General features: G+C 37.9%; 1 protein-coding gene across 4 annotated transcripts in view; it reads right to left on the bottom strand.

The window, feature by feature from the left end:
- Window positions 1–20,873, bottom strand: part of CSTPP1 (centriolar satellite-associated tubulin polyglutamylase complex regulator 1) — a 170,895-nt gene that overhangs the window by 91,006 nt on the left and 59,016 nt on the right. For all 4 annotated transcript variants that reach the window (XM_081152622.1, XM_081152623.1, XM_081152625.1 and 1 more), the window contains exon 4: window positions 15,069–15,199. In XM_081152622.1, the coding sequence (XP_081008748.1) occupies window positions 15,069–15,199 (131 nt within the window). The remainder of the gene's footprint in view (window positions 1–15,068; window positions 15,200–20,873) is intronic.

Raw genomic sequence — 20,873 nt, 5'->3', positions numbered from 1 at the left:
GGATTTATTTTAAAAGTACATATATGCTTCCAAGGGATTATTGGCCAATCCAATTTGCATGACAAATAAGGTCTTGAACACTGAAATTATATGTTTTTTAGACTACCAATTCTTTTGTGATCCGACCCACTGTGATTATAACATGGTTAACTTCATTCGTTTGTTTATATTTTAAAAGATATTGGTCACCCGGTAAACATTTTCATGGACTACCCATTAATCTTTGTATGTTTTGTTACATATCTTTCCTGAAGTTTTAATCAGCTCATAAATTTTTACATTCCTCCTGTGAGCGTTGTAGGTGGTGGTGAATGCTCTCTGGTATCAGTTTCATCTCATTTGTACCTCCTCTTAGCACTAAAATACTTTTAAATGATAGTGGTGATGGCAGAGCCTACTTTGTATAATTTGTGCATGTAAAATCCATCAATATTGGGTTTTCGAGAAATGATAAATTTCTAAAGGCCCCTTTTGGTCCCATATATCCAGAAAAACAGCTTGCAAACCACAAAGTTCCTTCTCATCAATCTCCATGCCAGATGAGAATTTGCAGAGCTGTTTTTTAAATCAGGGCAAGAGGAAAAGAACAGGGTAGGGAATCCTTGGCTGCAACAGCCGGCTTCAAAGAATTTGGTGCTGGGAACAGCAGCCAACTGGGTGCGACTGACTGCACCCTTGCACTGAAGCCAGAGAACAAAGATGAAGGGCAAGGAAATTAAGGAGATTCTTGAAGTGACTTCCCAGGAGGAATCTCAGACCTACCACACCCAGTCCCTTCATCTTAGTAAATAACTCAGCAAAACTTCAAATGGGTTTAGCTGAGTCCCTGTAAGAACCTCTCCCTCAGAGTGGGGGATTTCTTCCTATTGCTGCTACATGCAACTTATCAAACCCACACTTGCCTGCAGGGGAAGTGTGTGCTCTCCCCAAGTTACGGCATGTTTATCAGAAGATGAACAAACAAACAGCAAATAGCTCTTGGAGGGTTTTCCCTAATTCCTGGCAGCAGAAGGAGGGCAGCTGTTGCATGGTTAAACTGGGGATTTGGCCTTTTTAATATAGTTTTTAAAGTCTGTAATAGAAGCCCTACTTTCTGTCTCTATCTGATGGTTAAATTGAAATTTCAACTGCTCCTTCCAAGACAGGCTGAACTTATTGGAAATGGACTATAAATAAGCATGGCCCATCCAATCATCCAGCAGGCATTAACTTATTTACCCAGCATTTACTGAGCACCTACCACAAGCAAAGGCACTGACTGGAGATTCAGAGATAAAATATGCTGTCTCAGTCCTCAAGGGAGCTAACATTGATACTTATAACAATGACAAAAGCAACTTGGCATCTATGGGACAGCTATTAGATGAAAAATTACTAAATGCTTTAGTCCATCATTTCATTTAGTTTTTACAACACTGGAAGTAGTATACAACCCATATTACAGAAGAGAAAACTGAGGCCTAGAAAAAGTAACTTGACTATGGTCATATAGTTATATGCAATAAAAAGGTCACTTGAACCTAGGGCCACTTAACTCTTAAGTCTTTCTCTTTAGAGCTTCCCATGAAGCTTGATATCACAAATTTAGAATCTAGATGCAGAGGTAGCAAAGACATAAAAACTGATTTCTTTTTTTTTTTTTTTTTTTAATATATCTTTATTGATTTCAGAGATAGGAAAGGAGAGGGAGAGAGAGAGATAGAAACATCAATGATGAGAGAGTCATTGATCGGCTGCCTCCCGGACGTCCCCGACTGGGGATCGAGCCCGCAACCCGGGCATGTGCCCTGACCGGGAATCGAACCCCGATTGCCTGGATCCTAGGTCGACGCTCAACCACTGAGCCATGTCTGGCCGGGCAAAACTGATTTATTCTTAACCCCATGCAATATCTTAGTAGAGATATATGTTTGCCAGTAAACATATAAGTTAACATAAGATATGATAAGTGCAATAAGAGAGCCCACTTTCCAATGGAGGTAAGGGAGGGCAAGGAGGGGAGGAAGTGGGAATCACAAGGACTCTTGGAAGATGTGTTATTTGAGCTGGGTCTAGTTGAGGATGGGCAGGAATGTGACAGACATTCGAGAATGTTCTACACAGATAGAAAAGCATAAACAAAGGTGTGCAAGGGGAAATGTTAAGGAGTGTTAGGGGGAAAGTGAGCGTGTGGTGAGAATGTAGGCTATGAATATGAGAGTAGGGGTTGGAAAAGCTGGGGTTAGATCACGAGTGGCCTAAAATGTAATGTAATGTAATTCCTATTTCATTACTAGGCAATACAGAACCATTGATGTTATAAGCAGGGGTGACAAGCCCAGGCCTGCCTGTGCTTTACAGAATTATATTTATAAAAGGTCTTGTAGTAGTTCTCAAGCTTCAGAGTGTATTGAAATTATCTGCAGAGCTTTTAAAATGTGTGGGCCCCACAAAAAGCTGCAGAGCAACAGGAACTCTCATAACTGCAGTTGAATGTGGATAATGGTACGATCACTTTAGAAATCTGGGAATATGTGCTAAAGCTGAGCATACACATTCTCAACAATTCCACTACTAAGTACATACCTAAGAGAAATCTATACATTAAGAGACATATAAAAGCATGTTTATAGCAACATTGTTTGTACTAGTCCCAAACTGAAAACAATTCCAATGCCCCCTACTATAGAATGAATAGATGAGCTGTGGTTTATACATAAAATGGAATTCTGTACAACAATAAAAAAGAACAAACTGAAGACAAATCCGACAACAAACCAGAAACACAATGTTGAGCAAAAGAAGCCAGACACTGAAGAGTGCATGTTCTATGGTTCTGGCTGCCCAAAGTTCAAACCCAGTCGCATCTAGTTTATGGTGATAAAAGTTAGACTCGTGGTTACCCAAGAGGGAATTAATGACTGGGGGGCAGGGAAGGGGCTGGGAGAGGCATCTAGGATGCTGGTAAGGTTCTCTATTTTTATTTGGATGGACATTACAGAAGTATGTTTATTTTGTAGAAATCCATTGAGCTATACATTTATTATTTTGCACATTTCTCTATATATGTTATACTGCAACAAAATTTTTTTTTTTACTTAAAACATTTCAAAAAATTTCCATAGGCCCCAACCCAAAAAATTATGATTAGTCTGATTAATTGGTCTGGGCATTAGTATTTTGAAAAGCTCCCTAAGTGAACTTAATGTGCAACCAGGGTTGAAAACCACTAATACAGAGCAAGGATTGGAACAAAGAAAAAAGTTAATTTATTCAATGTTTGCCACATTCAAGCAATAATAAGAATCACCAGAAATGTTTTTTAAAATATAAATTTCCAAGCCCCTCCCCTGCTGATTCTGATCTCGTAGGCTGGAGATGGGATCAAGAAATCTGTCATTTTGACAACCTCTCCAATGTGTTTAATTAGAGTTCTAAATTAGGGTCAGGTGGTGGCAGTGGGAATGACGAGCAGGTTATGCCAAGAAAAATAAAACTGGAAAAGATTAAATTTTCAACACTGCTTATACTTGCTTTTATATACTTCCAGCCTAAAACCCACCAAAACAACCAAATTAGAGTATGGTTTATTTAATTGACATCTTTAACCTAAGGTGGTTTTATTTTGATTCATGGTGTGCAAACTTTAATTTAGTCATTTTCTTTCTTTTCTAACAGAGCCACGACAGCAAGGGATTTCTGAAGCCTAAGAGATACCATTCCCTTTTCTGGTAAATGTACTTTAGAGAATAGGTTTGATAACCTCTGTGGATGAAAAAGGGACCACATACTAAATCTAACAAGCTCAAGGGAGGCCAGCATGACAGGCCCTACAAACTCAGAGACTGAAAGTAACCACATATGCTGGTTTGCACATAAAAATTCCTAACTAAAAGCAAGTCATGGTGGGTAGTCTTGTTCTAGGCCTGTAGCTTCCTTGACAAAGGTCAATCTTTACCTTAACTGAGCCTGTCTATTTTTCTGGATCTAAGACGACACACTTCTGGAATATCAGAGCAACCTTTTCCAGACCCGTCAGGGCTCACCCACGGCACCAGAGGGCAAGATCACAGAACCCCTCATTGTTACCTTGTTCCCCTGTATACAATCTTTGTGTGCTGTATGTGTTAATTATGAACTATACTGTACCCACTAATGTAAAAGAAGTATGTGTCTCTCTGATTGACTTTTTATCCAATCCCAAAGATTTTCCCACTTTGCTTTTGTGGGTTTTTTTTAATTTATTTTTTTATTGATTTCAGAGAGAGAAACATCGGTGGGTTGCCTCCCACTCGCACCACGACTGGGGATAGAACCTGCAACCTGGGCATGTGCTCTGACCAGGATGGAGAGCAACCTTTCAGTGCCCAGGATGATGCTCAACCAACTAAGCCACAATGGCCAGGGCTCCCCACTTTGCTTTTTTCCCACCCTCTTAATCTACCACCAATGAATTTTAAGTAACTTTTCTTATGCCTCCTCTTTTGATTATAATGTATAAAATAAGCTGTAAAACTACCATTCTCTGGAGCATTTTCTCAATCCATTGAGATTTTGCTTCCCAGTAAAATAAAGGCACTGTCTTTCAAGATGTTAAAAACAAATGTATTAGTATTTGCTGCTACTTATCTTTGTGAATCACAATTTTCTTTACATAGTTTTATCTTAAAGCGGAATGCAGGAAAGCTTTCCCCGAACACAAAGAACATGAACAACAAGGGTGCCTGGTTTTGCCACTTCCACCTAACATAGCCCAGGAAGTTCGAACCAGAGGAATCAGGCAAGAAAAATAAATAAAAAGCATCCAAATGGGAAAGGAAAAGGTAAAACTACCTTTATTTTAAAGTGATATAATTTTCTATGTAGAAAACCCTAAAGATTACACACACACACATACACACACACTATTATAGGTAATAAATGAATTCTGCAAAGATGCAAGATACAAAATCAATGTACAAAAATCAATTACATTTCTATAAACTAGCATAAAAAATGCAAAAAGGAAACTAAGAACAACAGTTCCATTTACAATTGCATGAAAACAATAAAATACTTAGGGCTAAATCTAATTAAGAAGGTGCAAGACTTGCACACTGAAAACTGCTGAGTAAAATTAAAGAAGACCTAAGTAAATGGAAAGACATCCTATGTGCATGAATAGGAAGACTTAACATTGTTAAGATAGCAATAATATCCAAAGCACTCTACAGATTCAGCAGTCTCTACCAAAACTATAATGTATAACAGCCTTTTTCCACAGAAATAGAACACCCAATCCTCAAATTTATAAGGTACTGCAAGGGGTCCCAAATAGCCAGGACCATCTCACAAAAGAAAAATAAAGTTGGAGGACTCAAACTTCTCAAATTTGAAACTTAATACAAAGCCATAATAATTAAACATATTATTGGCATACGTAATATTGGCATAAAGATAGACATATAAACCACTGGCATAGAATAGGGCCCAGAAATACCTATATGCTCAACTGATGTTCAACAAGGGTGCCAAGGGTACTATTTATTGGGGAAAGGACTGTTCAACAAGTCTTTTTATAACAAGTGGTGCTGGGAAAATTGGATATCCACATGCAAAAGAAGGCAGGTGGACCTTTACCTTACATCTTATACAAAAATTAACTCAAAGGATCAAAGACCTACACTTAAGAGCTAAGACTATAAAACTCAGAAGAAAACAATGTAATAATCTAATATCTTCATGATGTTGGATTTGGCAATGATTTCATAGATATGACACCAAAAGCACAGGGAAGAAAAGAAAAATAGATAAATCAGACTTTGTTAAAATTAAGACCTTCTGTGCATCAAAGGATACTATAGGGAAAGCTAGAAGACAACCTACAGAATAAGAGAAAATATTTGCAAATCTTATACCTAATAAGGGATTCACATCCAGAATATATAAAGAACTACAACTCAAACAATGAAAAATAAACAAAGCAATTTAAAAAATGGGCTATGAACTTATACAGACATTTTTCCAAAGAAGATATACAAATGGCCAACAAGCACATGAAAAGATGTTTGACATCATTAATTAGTCATTAGGGAAATACAAATCAAAACCACAATGAGTTATCACTTCACAACCATTTGGATGCCTATTAACAAAACAACAGGAAATAACAAGTTTTAGTGAGGATCAGAAAAAATTGGAACCCTTGTGAATTGCTGGGGAAATGTAAAATAGTGAAGCCACTGTAGAAAACAGTATGGCAACTTCTTAAAAAATTAAACATAGGTTTATCACACGATCCAGCAACTCCACTCCTAAGTATATACCCAAGAAGCAAACACAGGCACTCAAACAGATAACTTGTACACCTATGTTCATAGCAGTGTTATTCACAATAGCCAAAAGGTAGAAACAACCCAAGTGTCCATTGACAGATGAATGGTTAAATAAAATATGATATATACACACAATGGAATATTATTCAGCCATAGAAAGCAATGAAATTTGGATATACACTACAACAGCTGTGAAAATATCATGCTTAGTGAAATAAGTGAGACGCAAAAGGACTAATATTGTATGATTTCAGTTATATGAGGTAGTTATAACAGTCAAATACATACAGACAGAAAGTAAAACAGGGTTATCAGAGGACTGAGGAGAGGGGAATGGGGAGTTATTTTTTAATGAGCAAAAAGTTTCAGTTTGGGAAGAAAAGAGCCAGGGAGATGGAAGGTGGTGATGGCTGCACAACAGTGTAAATACAGTTAATGCCACTGAACTGTACACTTAGAAATGGTTAAAATGGCCAATTTTATGTTATTTATAGGTTACCACCTAAAAAAAGGATTTCTCAATTTAAAAAGTGGTTAGGATAGTAAATTTTACGTTGTATATATTTTACCACAATAGAGAAAAAAATATATTTAAAAATCCCTAGACCTAGTTTCAAGACAAGGTGACTTCTAATTCTAAAAATTTTTGAGACATCATGATAACAAGGAGAAAAGAGAAAGAGAATCTAGTTGAGGAGTAAGCTCCTGACTCCTTGTTCTGAACTGACAGTGTAACTCTACCTTTCAAGTGATTATAAATGGACTAAGGAGTTCTAGCAATGGGAGCAAACTAAATGCCTATAGAGGCCGGGCAGGAAACGTAAGCAGGTGAAGCAAGGCAGCTGGGGATGGTGGTAAATCTGAGGCCACATGCCCAAGTCTGAAGGGAGCAGCTGCACCTCAGCCCTGGCAAACTGTCTCCCTGTTGGAATGTGGGCATGGTATTGGATTTTCCATTCTGTAAGTGAATCGAGATTTTTACATTAAATGTTGGCATCTAAGTTTTTTAAAAACTATTTTTAACACTGCGAACCAAAGAAAACATATCTGCAGTCCAAGGCATGTGTAGTCAGCTGGCCACGAGCTTGTGATCTCTTTCATAGCACAAAGGCTGGATCCAGAATACAAAGGAAGGAAAAGAGGCGCTCTTAGACAGATCCTCACCAATGTTCAACGTCAGCATACAGATCATGACCTAGATCTTTCTCATCCTTGCATGGATTTAGCACCCATGAGTGCTAAATATTTCAGTTAGGTGTCATTTAATATAGTATAGCTTTCAATGAGCCAGTTTTTAGTGGGATACTTTGAACATGAAGGTCAAACATGCAAATGCCTTGCACATACTTGGTGGTCAATAACTGGGAGCTATTATAATTTTAAGTTGAGGCTCCTATACAATTTGAAAAGGTAGTATAAAGCAGATTTCAAAACCAATGCTACCCTCTAAAAAAAGAGATGAGAATATAATCCACTGAATAATTTATCTCCTGTACAGCGGCTGGGAAACGGTGAGCCTTCATGTGAAAGGACAATGGAAATCATTTACATATTCTAGGTGCTGGGAACAGAGTTATTGGTATAACAAAAAGGGTTCTCAACCTCATAAAATTTACAATTTAATAAGGAAAATGAATGGTAAGTAAAGAGTCATCCGAAAAATATTTAGTCAGAAACTATAATGATGCGACTAAATATTATAGTGTGACGCGGAGAACCATGAAAGGATCCAATTCAGACGAGAAAGGGGTCACAGAACAGGCTCCTCTAAGGAGCTGACCGTTAAATTAGAGCCTAACGGGTGAAGAGAGGTTAGCAACCTAAGGGCATCACGTATGGAGCACAGCACGTACGGATTGGATGGGAGAAGAGGAGGTGACAGAAGCATTCCAGGAATGCTTGTGTGACATGTGTGATGGCCCCAAATAACCAGAATAGAAAAAAGGGGAAATTAAACAGAGGGAGAGAGTAAAGTTATTGGAGGTAGTGAGGTGAAAGCTTTGAGGGGACATCAAATGGCAATGTTCTCCCTGGAGAAAAGATTTTGATGAAGGAAGTAAAAATAAAAGGAAAATTAGGAGCTGAGGAGAAATAAGTGAAATAGGAGCTAGGAAATAGGAGTTTAAGGTTGAAGTTGTTTATTGGCCACATCAGGTTTCTGGGGAAAATGAGGGAGGCGTGGCACTGGTGGGAGCAGGTGAAGATGACCGGTCAGAGGAAACCATAGGTGTGAAAAGATTACATGGAAGGATTTTTGTTTGTTTACTTTTAAAATTACAAAACTAATGAATATTCTTTAATATTTCAAACCAGCCAGCCACCCCCCTTCTGAGGTAAGCACTGCTGCCCCTCAGAACGGTTTAGTGGGGCGGATGAAGATTAGAGATGCAAAATCAAGTGGAGTCTCAGGCAATTACACAGAGAAGTCGGACCAAAAGCTTTTACTTCAGCCTAAATTGGCTGCACTTTTCCTTGAGATCACTTCACCCACTATCACATCAGATATGTTAGGAAAAAGTAACAGTTTTATCATGTGATAATTAAGACCCACTGCAATTCCCTGATTCCTACAATGTGAGCTCCTTTGAAAAAGGCAGGAATTTCTCTTCCAAATCTCAGATTAGACCACAACTCCATGACAGCAGGAAACTGTCTCTTCAACTCACTGCTTTATCATTAGCAACGGATACGTAAATGTTTGTTGAATGAATGAATGAATGTGCCTATACTATGAAGACAAAACCACAGTGAATTCAGAGTAAAATATAAAAAGTGAAAGGAAAAAGAGGAAAGGAAAAAAGAAAGGGAGGGATGAAAAGTGGCGGTGCTGTAGCTCCGGGTATTCGTCCCGACTCCTCTCCCACGCCTCCCCCACTCAGCGGCAGGTCCGGTCCCCCGCTCCTCGGACAGCCCTGCATCTCCATGCCCCTTCCTGCTCTGCTGCAACAGGCTCCTAGCTGGGTTTTGTCTTCGGTCTTACTACTTGCCTTTCAGTCTACCTTCTGTGCTTTGCCAGAGTCATACATGGGAATACCGCACAAATTCTACTGATTTCCTTCATATGTGCTAAGCACCTAAGGAAATCTAAGGTTCCTTAGTGTTTCCCAAAGGAACCATGTTGTTCCATATCATTGTATTTTCAAAAATCTTTCTTTTTTTTAGAATGTATTCCTTATTTGCTTAACAGCTTTCGCCACTCCAAGATCCATCCCAACTACTTTTGCTCCTTTATAGCCTTTCCCAGCTTCTGCAGGAAAAGCTTCCTTCCTTCCTTGCACTGTCACTGCATCTTACACACGGCTCTAATCATCACTTATACTCTATGGAAACTATTTCTAGACTGCTCTGTTTCTTCTGGAATGTGAGCTCCTTGAGGGCAAGTATTTCCTTTTACTCACTTGTATTTCAAGCATCTCATACACTAGCTGATGGAGAACACATTAAAAAGGTAACACTCTCTCTAGTCAGCTTTCTGGCTTCTTCGGCATTAGCTTTTCCACTTATTAGGTGTGGGACCTAGAACAAGTTATTGAACTTCTAAATCACAGTTTCATTTTCTATATAAAGAATATAATAGAAGTACCTACCACATAGGATTGTTGTGAAGAAAAATGAGATAATCTATATAGGAAGCACTTAATAAATGTCGACTGATATTAATATTATTTCATTTCTGATACTGTCTTTTCTATGTTTAGAAATTCCATCTGGATCTTTTTACTATCTTCCATTTGTCTCCTAGTCAGATTCATGTTTTCCTTTACATATTTGGTCATATTTATATGATTTAAAATAACTGTTCAAAGGTCCTTATTAGCTAATAAATATATAATTTCACTTAATAAAATAGTAATAGGTACTTCCTGTTCTACCCATGGAGAAGTACCTACTAAGGGAACTGTCCTCCTGGCACAAACGAACAGAAAATCAGAGAGTGTCATTTCTGGGTCTTTGTTTCAATTGATTAATTTGTTTCTCCTAGTTATGGGTCATATTTCTGCCCCTTTTAATGTCTGGTAATTTTTAATTGGATGCTAGACTTTGTGAATTTTATATTGTTGAGTGTTAGATTTTATTGAATTCCTTTAGGACTATTAATTTTGTTTAGGTATACAATTAAGTTACATGCCTATCAGTTGAATCTTTTTTGCTTTTAAGCTGCTGAGGACTCTATCCAATGCCAATGTCCTGTGTATTTTGAGGTTTCTCAACTCTGGCTGGTGGAAGTATTAACTACCCTTAGCCCTGTGTATATTCCAGGAATTATTTGGCCTACTGTTTTCTGGTGGCTCTTTTTCCAACCCACACATGTGCAGAGTTTATAGCCAAAGGCTCAAATATCTGCTTGTAGCTCTCTAGAACTTACTGAGGTACTTACTCCCTCCTCTCTGGTACTCTGCCCTACAAATTCTGGCCAAATTGGTTTCCCTAAACCCCAATCTCTGCCTCCTCAACTCAACTCCTCAACAGTCAAAGACTGCCGGGCTCTTTGATGATCTTCTTCCCTGTACTGTCCCTTGGCAACTGCCTCTCAGAGACCACAGTCCTGTTTTATACAATTGGACATTGTCTGATTTTCCAGTTGTTTATGCCAGGAGGACAGTTGCCTTAGTAGGCACTTCATGGGCAGAAGAGGAAGTATCTATCACTGTTTTATTAAATGAAATTATATATTCATTGGTAAAAGCACAAAGCTCAAAATTAAATTCTAATAAACTGTGAAAATAGACTATGGACAAAAGCTGTTTTTGAGCCAATATCCCTAAACAGAAGTGAAGACTTACTTAAAGAGAATTTTAATTTTTTGCCAGACTTGGAAAATTCAGATTAATCTTTCTACACTGAAAGAAATACCAAAGTGAGAAGTTGAATTTTAAAGAGTTACTGTGTTTGAATAGATTTTTTTTTTTTTTGCTTCCAAGAGTTTAAAGTTGCTTCGTATCAAGCGATTCACTATAGCCTTCATGAGGTTACCTGAAATTCAGACATATGAAAATTAGCATTATTCAATACTCAAGATTTGCAGAAATGATACTGCTTCCCAGTACTTACTAAAAACTTGGATAAACTGTTTCTGTAGGGATCAGGTCCCTAGTTTTCTATAACTTACTTTGGTTTTAGATGTACTACGCTGGAACTCTGCTCTTCTTTCCCCAGAAGTTATCTCCTCTTGAGAGTGCTCTAATATGTACACGGTGCCCTAAGAAGCTGTCTTGTCTGCAGGAGAATAACACAGTAGAGACTCCAATGACTACGAGCCTGGGACTTGGCATTCTAATAGAAAAAATGGTGCTTAATACTTTCTTTTGGAACTTTGCCTCTGAATGTTTTTGCTCATTTTGGATTAAAATTGGGGACTGACACATTCTGGGACTGAAAAGTATTCTAAAGTTTCCTGGAAGAAACTGAGAATATATTAAAACTATTCAAAACCAAAGATTTTAGTATCATCTAGACACAAATGTTGCCTTCGGTCTTTAAGAAATCAGAAATTGTCTGATTAAGGAGCACAGCAAAAAACATCAAGCATAACATCTAGGTTTTGTTTATAGCACAGGAGAAACAGGGAGAACTTGGAGGTGCTCCCTCTCAGCAGCTGGACGAATCACTGGCAGCTGCTATAAGAAAGATAAAGAAACCCACATCTGCTTAAGAATCCACATGCTATATGGATCCCTTGTGATAGTAAATAAATTCTTGAAGAGGCCCCACTTCTAAATTAGGAAGAGAAAAAAGGACATTTAAAGACTGTTTTCCATAGTTATCTCCATGTGCTATTTCACAGAAATCATCTCTATGTGCACCGTTCTTCAATATAGCGAGTATTTCATACATATTTGCTGACTGATTAAGGGAATGGAAAGGAGTGGGAAAGACAGGTTCTGATAAAAGTGTACAAACTTCACCTATACATTCACAGCTCCCAGTTTTGTTTATGCAGAGACCAATGGGTTAGTTTTTCTAAGGTAGTTCACTTAAAATTGGGTCACACTGATTTTTGCCCTCTAGTACATATATTCTGTAAAGGAGATAATGTTATTCTTGGCACACTAAGTCTTTCTTGCACAATAGTGTAATTGAGATGGATGATCTCTAGACTGCATGTCACAGAAGCCAATGTGTGACCAGAATACTAGAAATAGTAGAAGTAGCACATTAGCAAATTAGTAAATCTGAGTTCTATTTCTACCTTTGTTACTAATCCACTGTGCAATCGTACAAGTTACACAATTTCATTATTTATAAAATGGGCACAATAATGTCTACCTTATTTCTTAGGATAGTAGAAATGATCTAATAAGACACTAGGTAGAAGGTGTTCATTTATTTATTTACTTATTTACTTATTTATTTTTAAAATATATCTTTATTGATTTCAGAGAGAGGAAAGGAGAGGGAGAGAGAGAGATGGAAACATCAATGATGAGAGAGTCACTGATCGGCTGCCTCCCACACGCCCCCGACTGGGGTTTGACCCCGCAACTCGGGCATGTGCCCTGACTGGGAATCGAACCCTGATTGCCTGGATCCTAGGTCAATGCTCAACCGCTAAGCCATGCCCGGCTGGGCTACTTATTTATTTTTGTAGAAGGAATTTTAGAAAAAAAGTTTCAGTAGCTATATATAAAGTAGCAGTAGCATCCATTAGAGCAGGATGGGGGATCTTGTATATTCAATGAAAGCAGGGAGTGTACCTGTTCGCTTACTCTCACCCCAGTGCCAGGCACATGGTAAGTCTACCAGAAATATTTGTTAAATGAAAGGAAATAGTTTATGCCTTCCTCTACTAAAGAAACTGTTTTAAAGGTATTCACTACTAATTTGAAATAACATATAATATGAAGGTGGGAATAGAAACAGGCCCTTAAAAGCAGATGTGAACCAAGGTTTTGATGTAGAGATTCTAAATCAGAAAATTTTGGAGCAATTTAATCTGTTTCAATATTCTGAATGTAAGGATCTAATTCCATTTTTAAAAAGAAGCTCTCAGTGGGTACCTTTTGCCCATCATCTACCAAGATCTTTAAAGTCTCAATAAAGACATTTTCAATCAGTGTTTTCCTTAATATTTTCTTTAGATTATAATCAGAATATGCCAAACCAACAGTATGAACAACTTGCATTTTCCAATGCACATAGCTCTTATCTCGAGGATTTGGAAGGTGAAATGAAAAACTTACTTTAGTCAACTTTATTCTACTTCCCAAAATCTGCAGTTCTAGAACCTACTTCCCCAAATCTTTATTTCAAGAACCTGAACTATATTTCCTGCTCCCTACTGAAGCTTTTTAACTGTGTCCCAAAGAAATATCAACTTTCAAAAACTTATATTACTCATATCAGCCAAACGGTGGAAACAACTCAAGTGTCCATCAATGGATGAATGAACAATAAAATGTATACATATACAATGGAGTATTATTTAGCCTTAAAAAGGAAGGAAATTCTGACACTTGCCACAACATGTATGAACTCTGAGGACATTATATTAAATGAAATGTCAGTCACAAAAGGATAAATATGATTCCACTAATATGAGATACCTAGTAGAGTCCAACTCATAGAGACAGAAAGTAGAATAGTGGTTCCCAGGGGCTGGAGGAAGGGGAGAATGAAGAGTTAGTGTTTAATGGGTACAGAGTTTCAGTTTGGAAAGATGAAAAAGTTGTGGAGATGGATAATTTCTTACCTGGAAATGTATTACTGGTTTTCTCACTCATCTTACAGGCCAAACCAAATCACCAAGTCCTGTGGATCCTATCTCTGAAAGTATCCCTTCCATCTCTATGGAGGCTGCCTTAGTTTTGGCTCTTGATATTTCTCACCTCAACTACTGCAAACTATGCTCCCAGCTTCCAGGCTTGCCCTCTAAGCCATTTCCATACTGCCTCTAGAATGCTCTTTCTAGAATTCCGGTATCATCACACCAGGTTTCTAAAATCCTTCATATAGTACCTACAGAATAAAATACAAATATAATACCTACATAAAATACCCTTTTTTATGGCAAAAAATGTCTTTCAGTACCTGACATTCTTTTATTCCATTACTGGCTCATCTCCCCTCACCTTCTTCACAAACTCTAGCCATTCTGATCTTCTCAGTTTCTTAAATATTCCAGGTTCTTTTATGCTTCTATACCACAGCACATGCTCTATCCAGAATGCCCTTCTCTCCTTTACCCATGTGGACAACTCATACTCTTCCTTCACAACTTAGATCAAACAGCCAGTTCTCAGGAGAAGCTTCTCTAATCCTCTCTCTCCCCATTCTCTAACAATAGTATCCCTATCCCACCCCCTACTCAGGAGTTTCTTTCTTTGCATTCACATCACTTCTTGAATTTACTGAATGGTATTTTAATATCTGCCAAGAGCTAAGGCTCCAGGGCCAGACTGCCTGGGTATAAATCCAGCCCCAGCATTTACTGTTGAACTTTGCCAAGTTAGTTAACCCCTCTGATCTGCAGTTTCATTAGTTATAAAATAAGGGTTACAGTATCTACCAAAGAGAGACATGAAAAGTAAGTCAATTACTGCAAGTAAAGTGTTCAGAGCCTCACTTGGCTCTCAATACACTCATTAGTGATGATGATGTGAAGGTCATAGGAATGGAGGAGGTAGTATCTCTGACACAAGACAGAGGGTTCCTCAAAAGTAAGGTGTGCCCAGAACCTTCAATAGCAGGCACTCAAACAGTATTTACAGGAACAAAAGGAAGATGGAAGTTCAGAGGGAAGAAAAGAAGGCCAGAAAAGGATCTGGGAAAACTTACCACCGTTTTTGCCCACAGTTCGGAAGCATCTCCAGAAGGCCCGAAGGAATGATGCCCTGTTGTGAGGGGTGGCTTGGATGAAGCTGAATTCCCGAAAGAGAATGTGAGTTCCCTGACATACACTGGTAAAACTGCAAAGAGGAAAACCAAGAAATCACCATTAGATGCATAATTACGGAAGGCTGAAGTCAGAGTGAAAGATCAAGACGAGGCAGAACCACTGTCTAAAAGGGGGAAAACAGTTTTTCTCCAACAAAGCTCTGAACTATAGATTAGACCAAGTCCATCTAGAAGGAAGTCTCTTCACATAACCACATCCCTCTGAAAACTGCTGGAGTCCAGTTCCTCTGAGTGCTTCCCCCTTCCCACATACACCACTGAGGAAATTTTATCAGTCACTGGATCATCTCATATAGAGGAAAATCTTTCAGTCTTTAACTGGATGACACTGGCACTCATGTCTTTTTGGAGAATAGTCCTCTCTCTACCTTTTTTGGAATTATGTTTCTTAAAGACTCTTTCTGTACTCTCTCTGACCTCTATCAGCTGCCATAAGAACAACATAGCTTATGGGACGTAACTAGCTTGTGTGTTCCAGTTTAGGGGTGGTGTTGCATACTTCTCTGACAATAACCTCAGAGGAAAGTCCATGTGCCAAAGGATACAAGAGGTTCCAAACAGAACACTAAAAGCAAATAGGAACAACAGGGTAGAAAGTGGCCCCTGAATGAAAGTATGAAGCAAAGCCCCAGGGCTCAAGTGAGTCACTGTTTAAGCTGGGCTGGGGAAGGGGGAAAAATACTCCATTGCCTTTGGGTTCTTCTGCCAAAGAAGTAAAGGCTGTAGAGCCTGGCGTAATCTAAAAATGGAAATTCCACCAAAGAATAGGCAATTATCCAGTAATCAACACTACCCAAGGCGGGACTTCAGGTTCCAGAAAACTCCTAAATTCCCTGACAAGTAAATCATGAGTGGAAAATGTGTTAATCTTTATAGAGAAGCAGACATCAAAATGAAGACGGCAAGCAGCAGCGGGACAGTGGTAATTCCAAACACCACTTTACATCTTGACTAAAGAGAGAGAGAAAACTCTGAATCTCTGAACTGAACAGGAAAAAAATTTCAGGAGCCATTTATTTTATTTTTCTTTTCCCTGACCAAGCTCAGAGGGAAGTGTTTAACCTGTCTTTAACATACAGTGTGTCACAGGGTAAAATTAACCTCTTCCTGTTACTATTAAAAATGCTGTATGGGAAAGCAAATTACACAGTCTTCTTTTCCTCTTGGAAGAGTAGCATAGAAATCTACTTCCAAGGCACTATGAGGAAGTAGGAAGACAACACCTGGCAAAGGATTAGGTTAGATGAGAGATCTTTAAAGAGAAGTGAAAGTGTTAACCTAACCATGCAGTTTGTGGCAGTGCTATTTACTGTCTTGAGCAAAGGAAAATGGAAAAGAAAGCAAATGAGCTGTTACAGATAAATGGAGTAGGCCACATTTCCAACAAATGAAGTAAAAAATGGTAACATTTTGGCCTAAACTTATGAAGCTGCCCAGCAAAGACTTAGTCCCAGTGTGCTTCATACTCCACTAGGGAAAAACGCTGGTGTCTAGGTCATGATCTTGGCTGTAAAAGAACAAATGCTAGTGAAATGATACCCTTAATGTAACTTTAAAAATATATATATTTTAAAGCACTAGGGAATAATTTATGCATTAAGGAATCTGGCTGAGCCTTACTGTACACATAAGTACAAATTTACACAAAAATTTATAAAATATGAATTTTATAAAACAAATTGATAGGGCAAGAGCATATAATATAAAATATGAAAAGACTTACACTTCTATTTACACTACTGCCTTAGATAATTCATAGTGATAAAATTCACATTTAACTTAAAAAAAATAATTAGAAACATTTGATTAGAGTGGCAGCTGGTCATAATTACTTTGCCTAAAGAGTAAACAGACTTAAATCTTAATATGATCAGTGAAAATTCTTTTAGATAAGATGGCTGTAAGGAAAGAGCAGAAAACACAATATTGCTCAAAACTTGACTAGCTTTCTTCAACCTAAAATATCTTTTTTCTACCCCATCTGTTAAAATTCTATCTAATCTTTCCAGCCCATCTGCCAAGTTTTACACAAAGTCTTTTCCTGATTCCCTGCCTCCCCCCCGCACATGCTCAATTCCCAGCATATCTCACTTGTAACTCTCTGATAGTACTCACAATTTGCTGCCTTGTTTTAAAGTTACTGGAATTATTTCCCCTACTAGACTATAAGTTCTATGGAGTAAGCAATTAATAAGTATCTTGATTGTACTTAATAAGTATCTTGTGGGGAAATACTGTTAACTCATACTGTTAACTCTTCAAATTTTCATTTACTGGTTTTAGCATCTATTGATAATTCTTGCTAGAAGCAATAACAGTTCTAATGGGTTTGCCAAATGGCAATTTTCCCCCTAGTTATGTCCTTTCATCTACATTTATAAATTGGTTTTCTATAGTAAAGAAGAATTTACCTTTCTCATTCATTCATGATTTATTTATTTACATTAATCTGGATTCATGGATTCTTACTTTAGTCAATAGGTTATAATCCTTTATTATCATTATTTATTTTGATGCTCAAATTGTCCCAGATTTGGTTATGGAAGCTCCTTCAAGCTGACTTCTATGTCCTTTTAACATGTCTACACAATTCTTTGATTTCTTCCTTACTTTTTGATAGATTAAGATGTTCCAGGCTCATCTTATTCTATCTCTAATCGTTCATCCTGGAACCAGCCTTTCTCGAAGAAGCCCAAGTTGCTTTTACTAGAAAATGGTGTTTAGAAACCAAGGTCTAGGTAGGTCCTGGGTGTGCTTTTTGCTCCAAATGTGTTATTGCTTCTAGGGTCTCTCACAAGACAGTTAAACAGATGAAGGTCTGTACACACACACGCTACACAAACACACGCACATGCATGCGCGCACACACACTTATATTCATTTCTATATATCTAGCTATCTACATATATTAAACCCCGTGAGTTCACACTGATTCAATTCCAATTCATTGCTACAGGGTACCTTCTACTCTTTCCCCTTTTTATATATGAAACCTCCTCTTCTCACAGAGAGAAATCTGGCTGCCACTATCCATAATATATATTTACTTACTTGCTCCATCCTAAAATGTACAGCAATTGCTAACCCATGCCTCTGTGTAAAAGCAATCTACTAAGTATAGTTCAATAATAGTTTAGAGCTCTTTTTGTTTTTAGCCTGAGGGAGGGCGTGTAGTTCAAATACTGTGTTCACAAGTTACTTAGTCTCCCCAATTCCCTTCAGTATGTTTATGTTATTAATTTGAAATATAGTTTGCTTCATTTGTTTCTATTTGTATTCAATATTAGGACCCCTCACCCTTGTTAATTACATATATAGATTCTTGCCTATGTGAAATCTTAACATAGTTCCAAAAGTAAGTGCCACCTTCTCCTCAGCCCCCCACTTTTACTTGTTTACTCCATTTTCAACAATGCCCTGTAGGTACTGAATCTCATTGATTTCTGCTTTATTCTCCCTTTGTGCATTTTTTTCTCACTTGAGCAGATACATGTACATATTTTAATTTCTTCATCTTTCTTATACAAAAGGTAGCACAATAAAGATATTCCTTTGCCCAATTCACAAGGATCTGATTATTTCTTTTTAACCTGTCACGAATGAGAAGTTCAGGAAACCTCTAAATCCATAGATATCAAAATTAAATTTTCTTTGTGAATTATATATATCTTAAAAGGTATAAATTAATTTATTAAAATGAAATGGTCAGAGTACAAATGTCTCCTAAATTGATTTTAGCAAAAAAATAAAATAATTAATAAAATTCCATAGTTCTCCCACTATTAGCTTAGTATTTCATTAACTCTAGAGTAACATATCAAGAAAACGCAGCAGGAACTGTGTTAAAAAATTAATGATTTAGCCCGGCCGGGCGTGGCTCAGCGGTTGAGTGTCGACCTAGGATCCAGGCGATCGGGGTTCGGTTCCCGATCGGGGCACGTGCCCGGGTTGTGGGCTCGATCAATGACTCTCTCATCATTGATGTTTCTCTCTCTCTCCTTCTCCTTTCCTCTCTCTGAAATCAATAAAGATATTTTTAAAAAAAAAAAATTAATGATTTAATAATCAGACAATTGTAAACATGTTAAGCTAGTGTGAGTTCTTGATACACTTTCATTTTCTCATTGGGGTTGTCTTCTGCTGTTTTTTTATTTTTATAGATTTTTCTTTTTTTTAATTGATTTTACAGAGAGAGGAAGGGAAGGAGGGGAAGAGAGGCAGAGAAGGAGAGGAAGAGAGATAGAGAGATTTGTTGTTCTACTCATTTATGCAATCATTGTTTGATTCTTACATGTGCCCTGACCAGGGATCAAACCCACAACCTTGGAGTATCAGGAAGATGCTCTAACTGACTGAACTATCTGGCCAGGGCTTGTCTTCTGCTGTTTTGAGAGGAGCTTTATTTGCAAGGAATCCTAAACAAACCTACCAAAGAAGCACAATATGAGAACAAATCACATCCAATTATGTAGCACAAATTGGCCATACCAAGGTGATACAAACACAGACTACGGATCAGCTTTTAAAAAATAAGATCAAAGATCCAAAACATCCTAGGAAGAATCATGACTTAAAGTAAGCTTCTGTTGCTTCTATAAACAGAAAGAAAAGAGATATTCTGTGTAGGGGGAAAGAAAACTTTTGTGGCATATTTCCCACTAACAGATTGGCAAAATTAGCAGACTGGAGTTTTGTTTTGCAGAAAGTCGCCAAACCCTAAAGATATATTCCTGTGGCATGATTTGGTCCCCTGAACTAACAATCCCTGGATTTGTTCTCATTCCTTGTGAAATTCAGATGAAGTCTAAGCCCTTAAATGTTTTCTTTCCATTGCCTATCTGCCACAGAATTTGGCAATGTTAAACCTGATGAGCGAAATCAGCGGAGCATGTCAGCTTGGTCTGTGTTGCAGAACCCCAAAGTAGTTTGGACAGCACACTTGAACAGAATTGCCTCACCCCAATTTCTTGCTTATAGTGCTACAAAAAAGTTTCTGCACAAAAGTTTAACGCTCAATTTCTAAGAAAACTTCCAACTCTCTACTGGGCTATTGTTATCTATAGTTCAAAAACACAACACACCTATGACAGGAAAAAGTGAACAACATAATCCTATATCCAAGGAGAAATTTGACAAAGTGTGGCTTTAACATATGGTACATATGCATCAGGTGAACCAACTGCAGGCTCTCTGTCGGCCGGGAAGAATTAAGTGTAAAAGTATGGAAAAGAGAAATCGACTGTTTTGCAGATGGGTACTCAAATCCTCTACATCTTAGCATTCCAGTATTGGCTAATTTAGAAGTAGAATATCCAAGATCTTTGGCTTCTAAAAAAAAAGTCCCAAATTTAGGAGGAAATCCAACAGGGACCAATCAATCTTCAATCACCTTCCAGGATAGGCGAAACGATTTGTGAGAACTGAGCTGCCGCCGTGGTAAGGAGGACTCATAGTTTCAGCACAACGACCTCAGAGGCTCATCGGTTCATTCTAATGCCTTAAGCACTGGCACTTCATACCAAGATTTTTCTCTGCCTAACTGAGTAATCTTCAGTAGCAGTGCTAGTTTTCAGACCATGACATCAGTGAGATCATTATCTGACTGCATTTTGAAAAGGAAAACTCAAGAGACAGACCCTGAGAACTGCGGACACCTGCACTGGTCAGCACAAGCAATGCTGAGTT

Source organism: Miniopterus schreibersii, assembly GCF_964146895.1.
Source record: "Miniopterus schreibersii genome assembly, chromosome: 12".
NCBI classification, from domain to species: domain Eukaryota; kingdom Metazoa; phylum Chordata; class Mammalia; order Chiroptera; family Miniopteridae; genus Miniopterus; species Miniopterus schreibersii.
The sequence above is the reverse complement of the archived record's forward strand: the minus strand, read 5'-3'. Positions and strand labels throughout refer to the sequence as shown.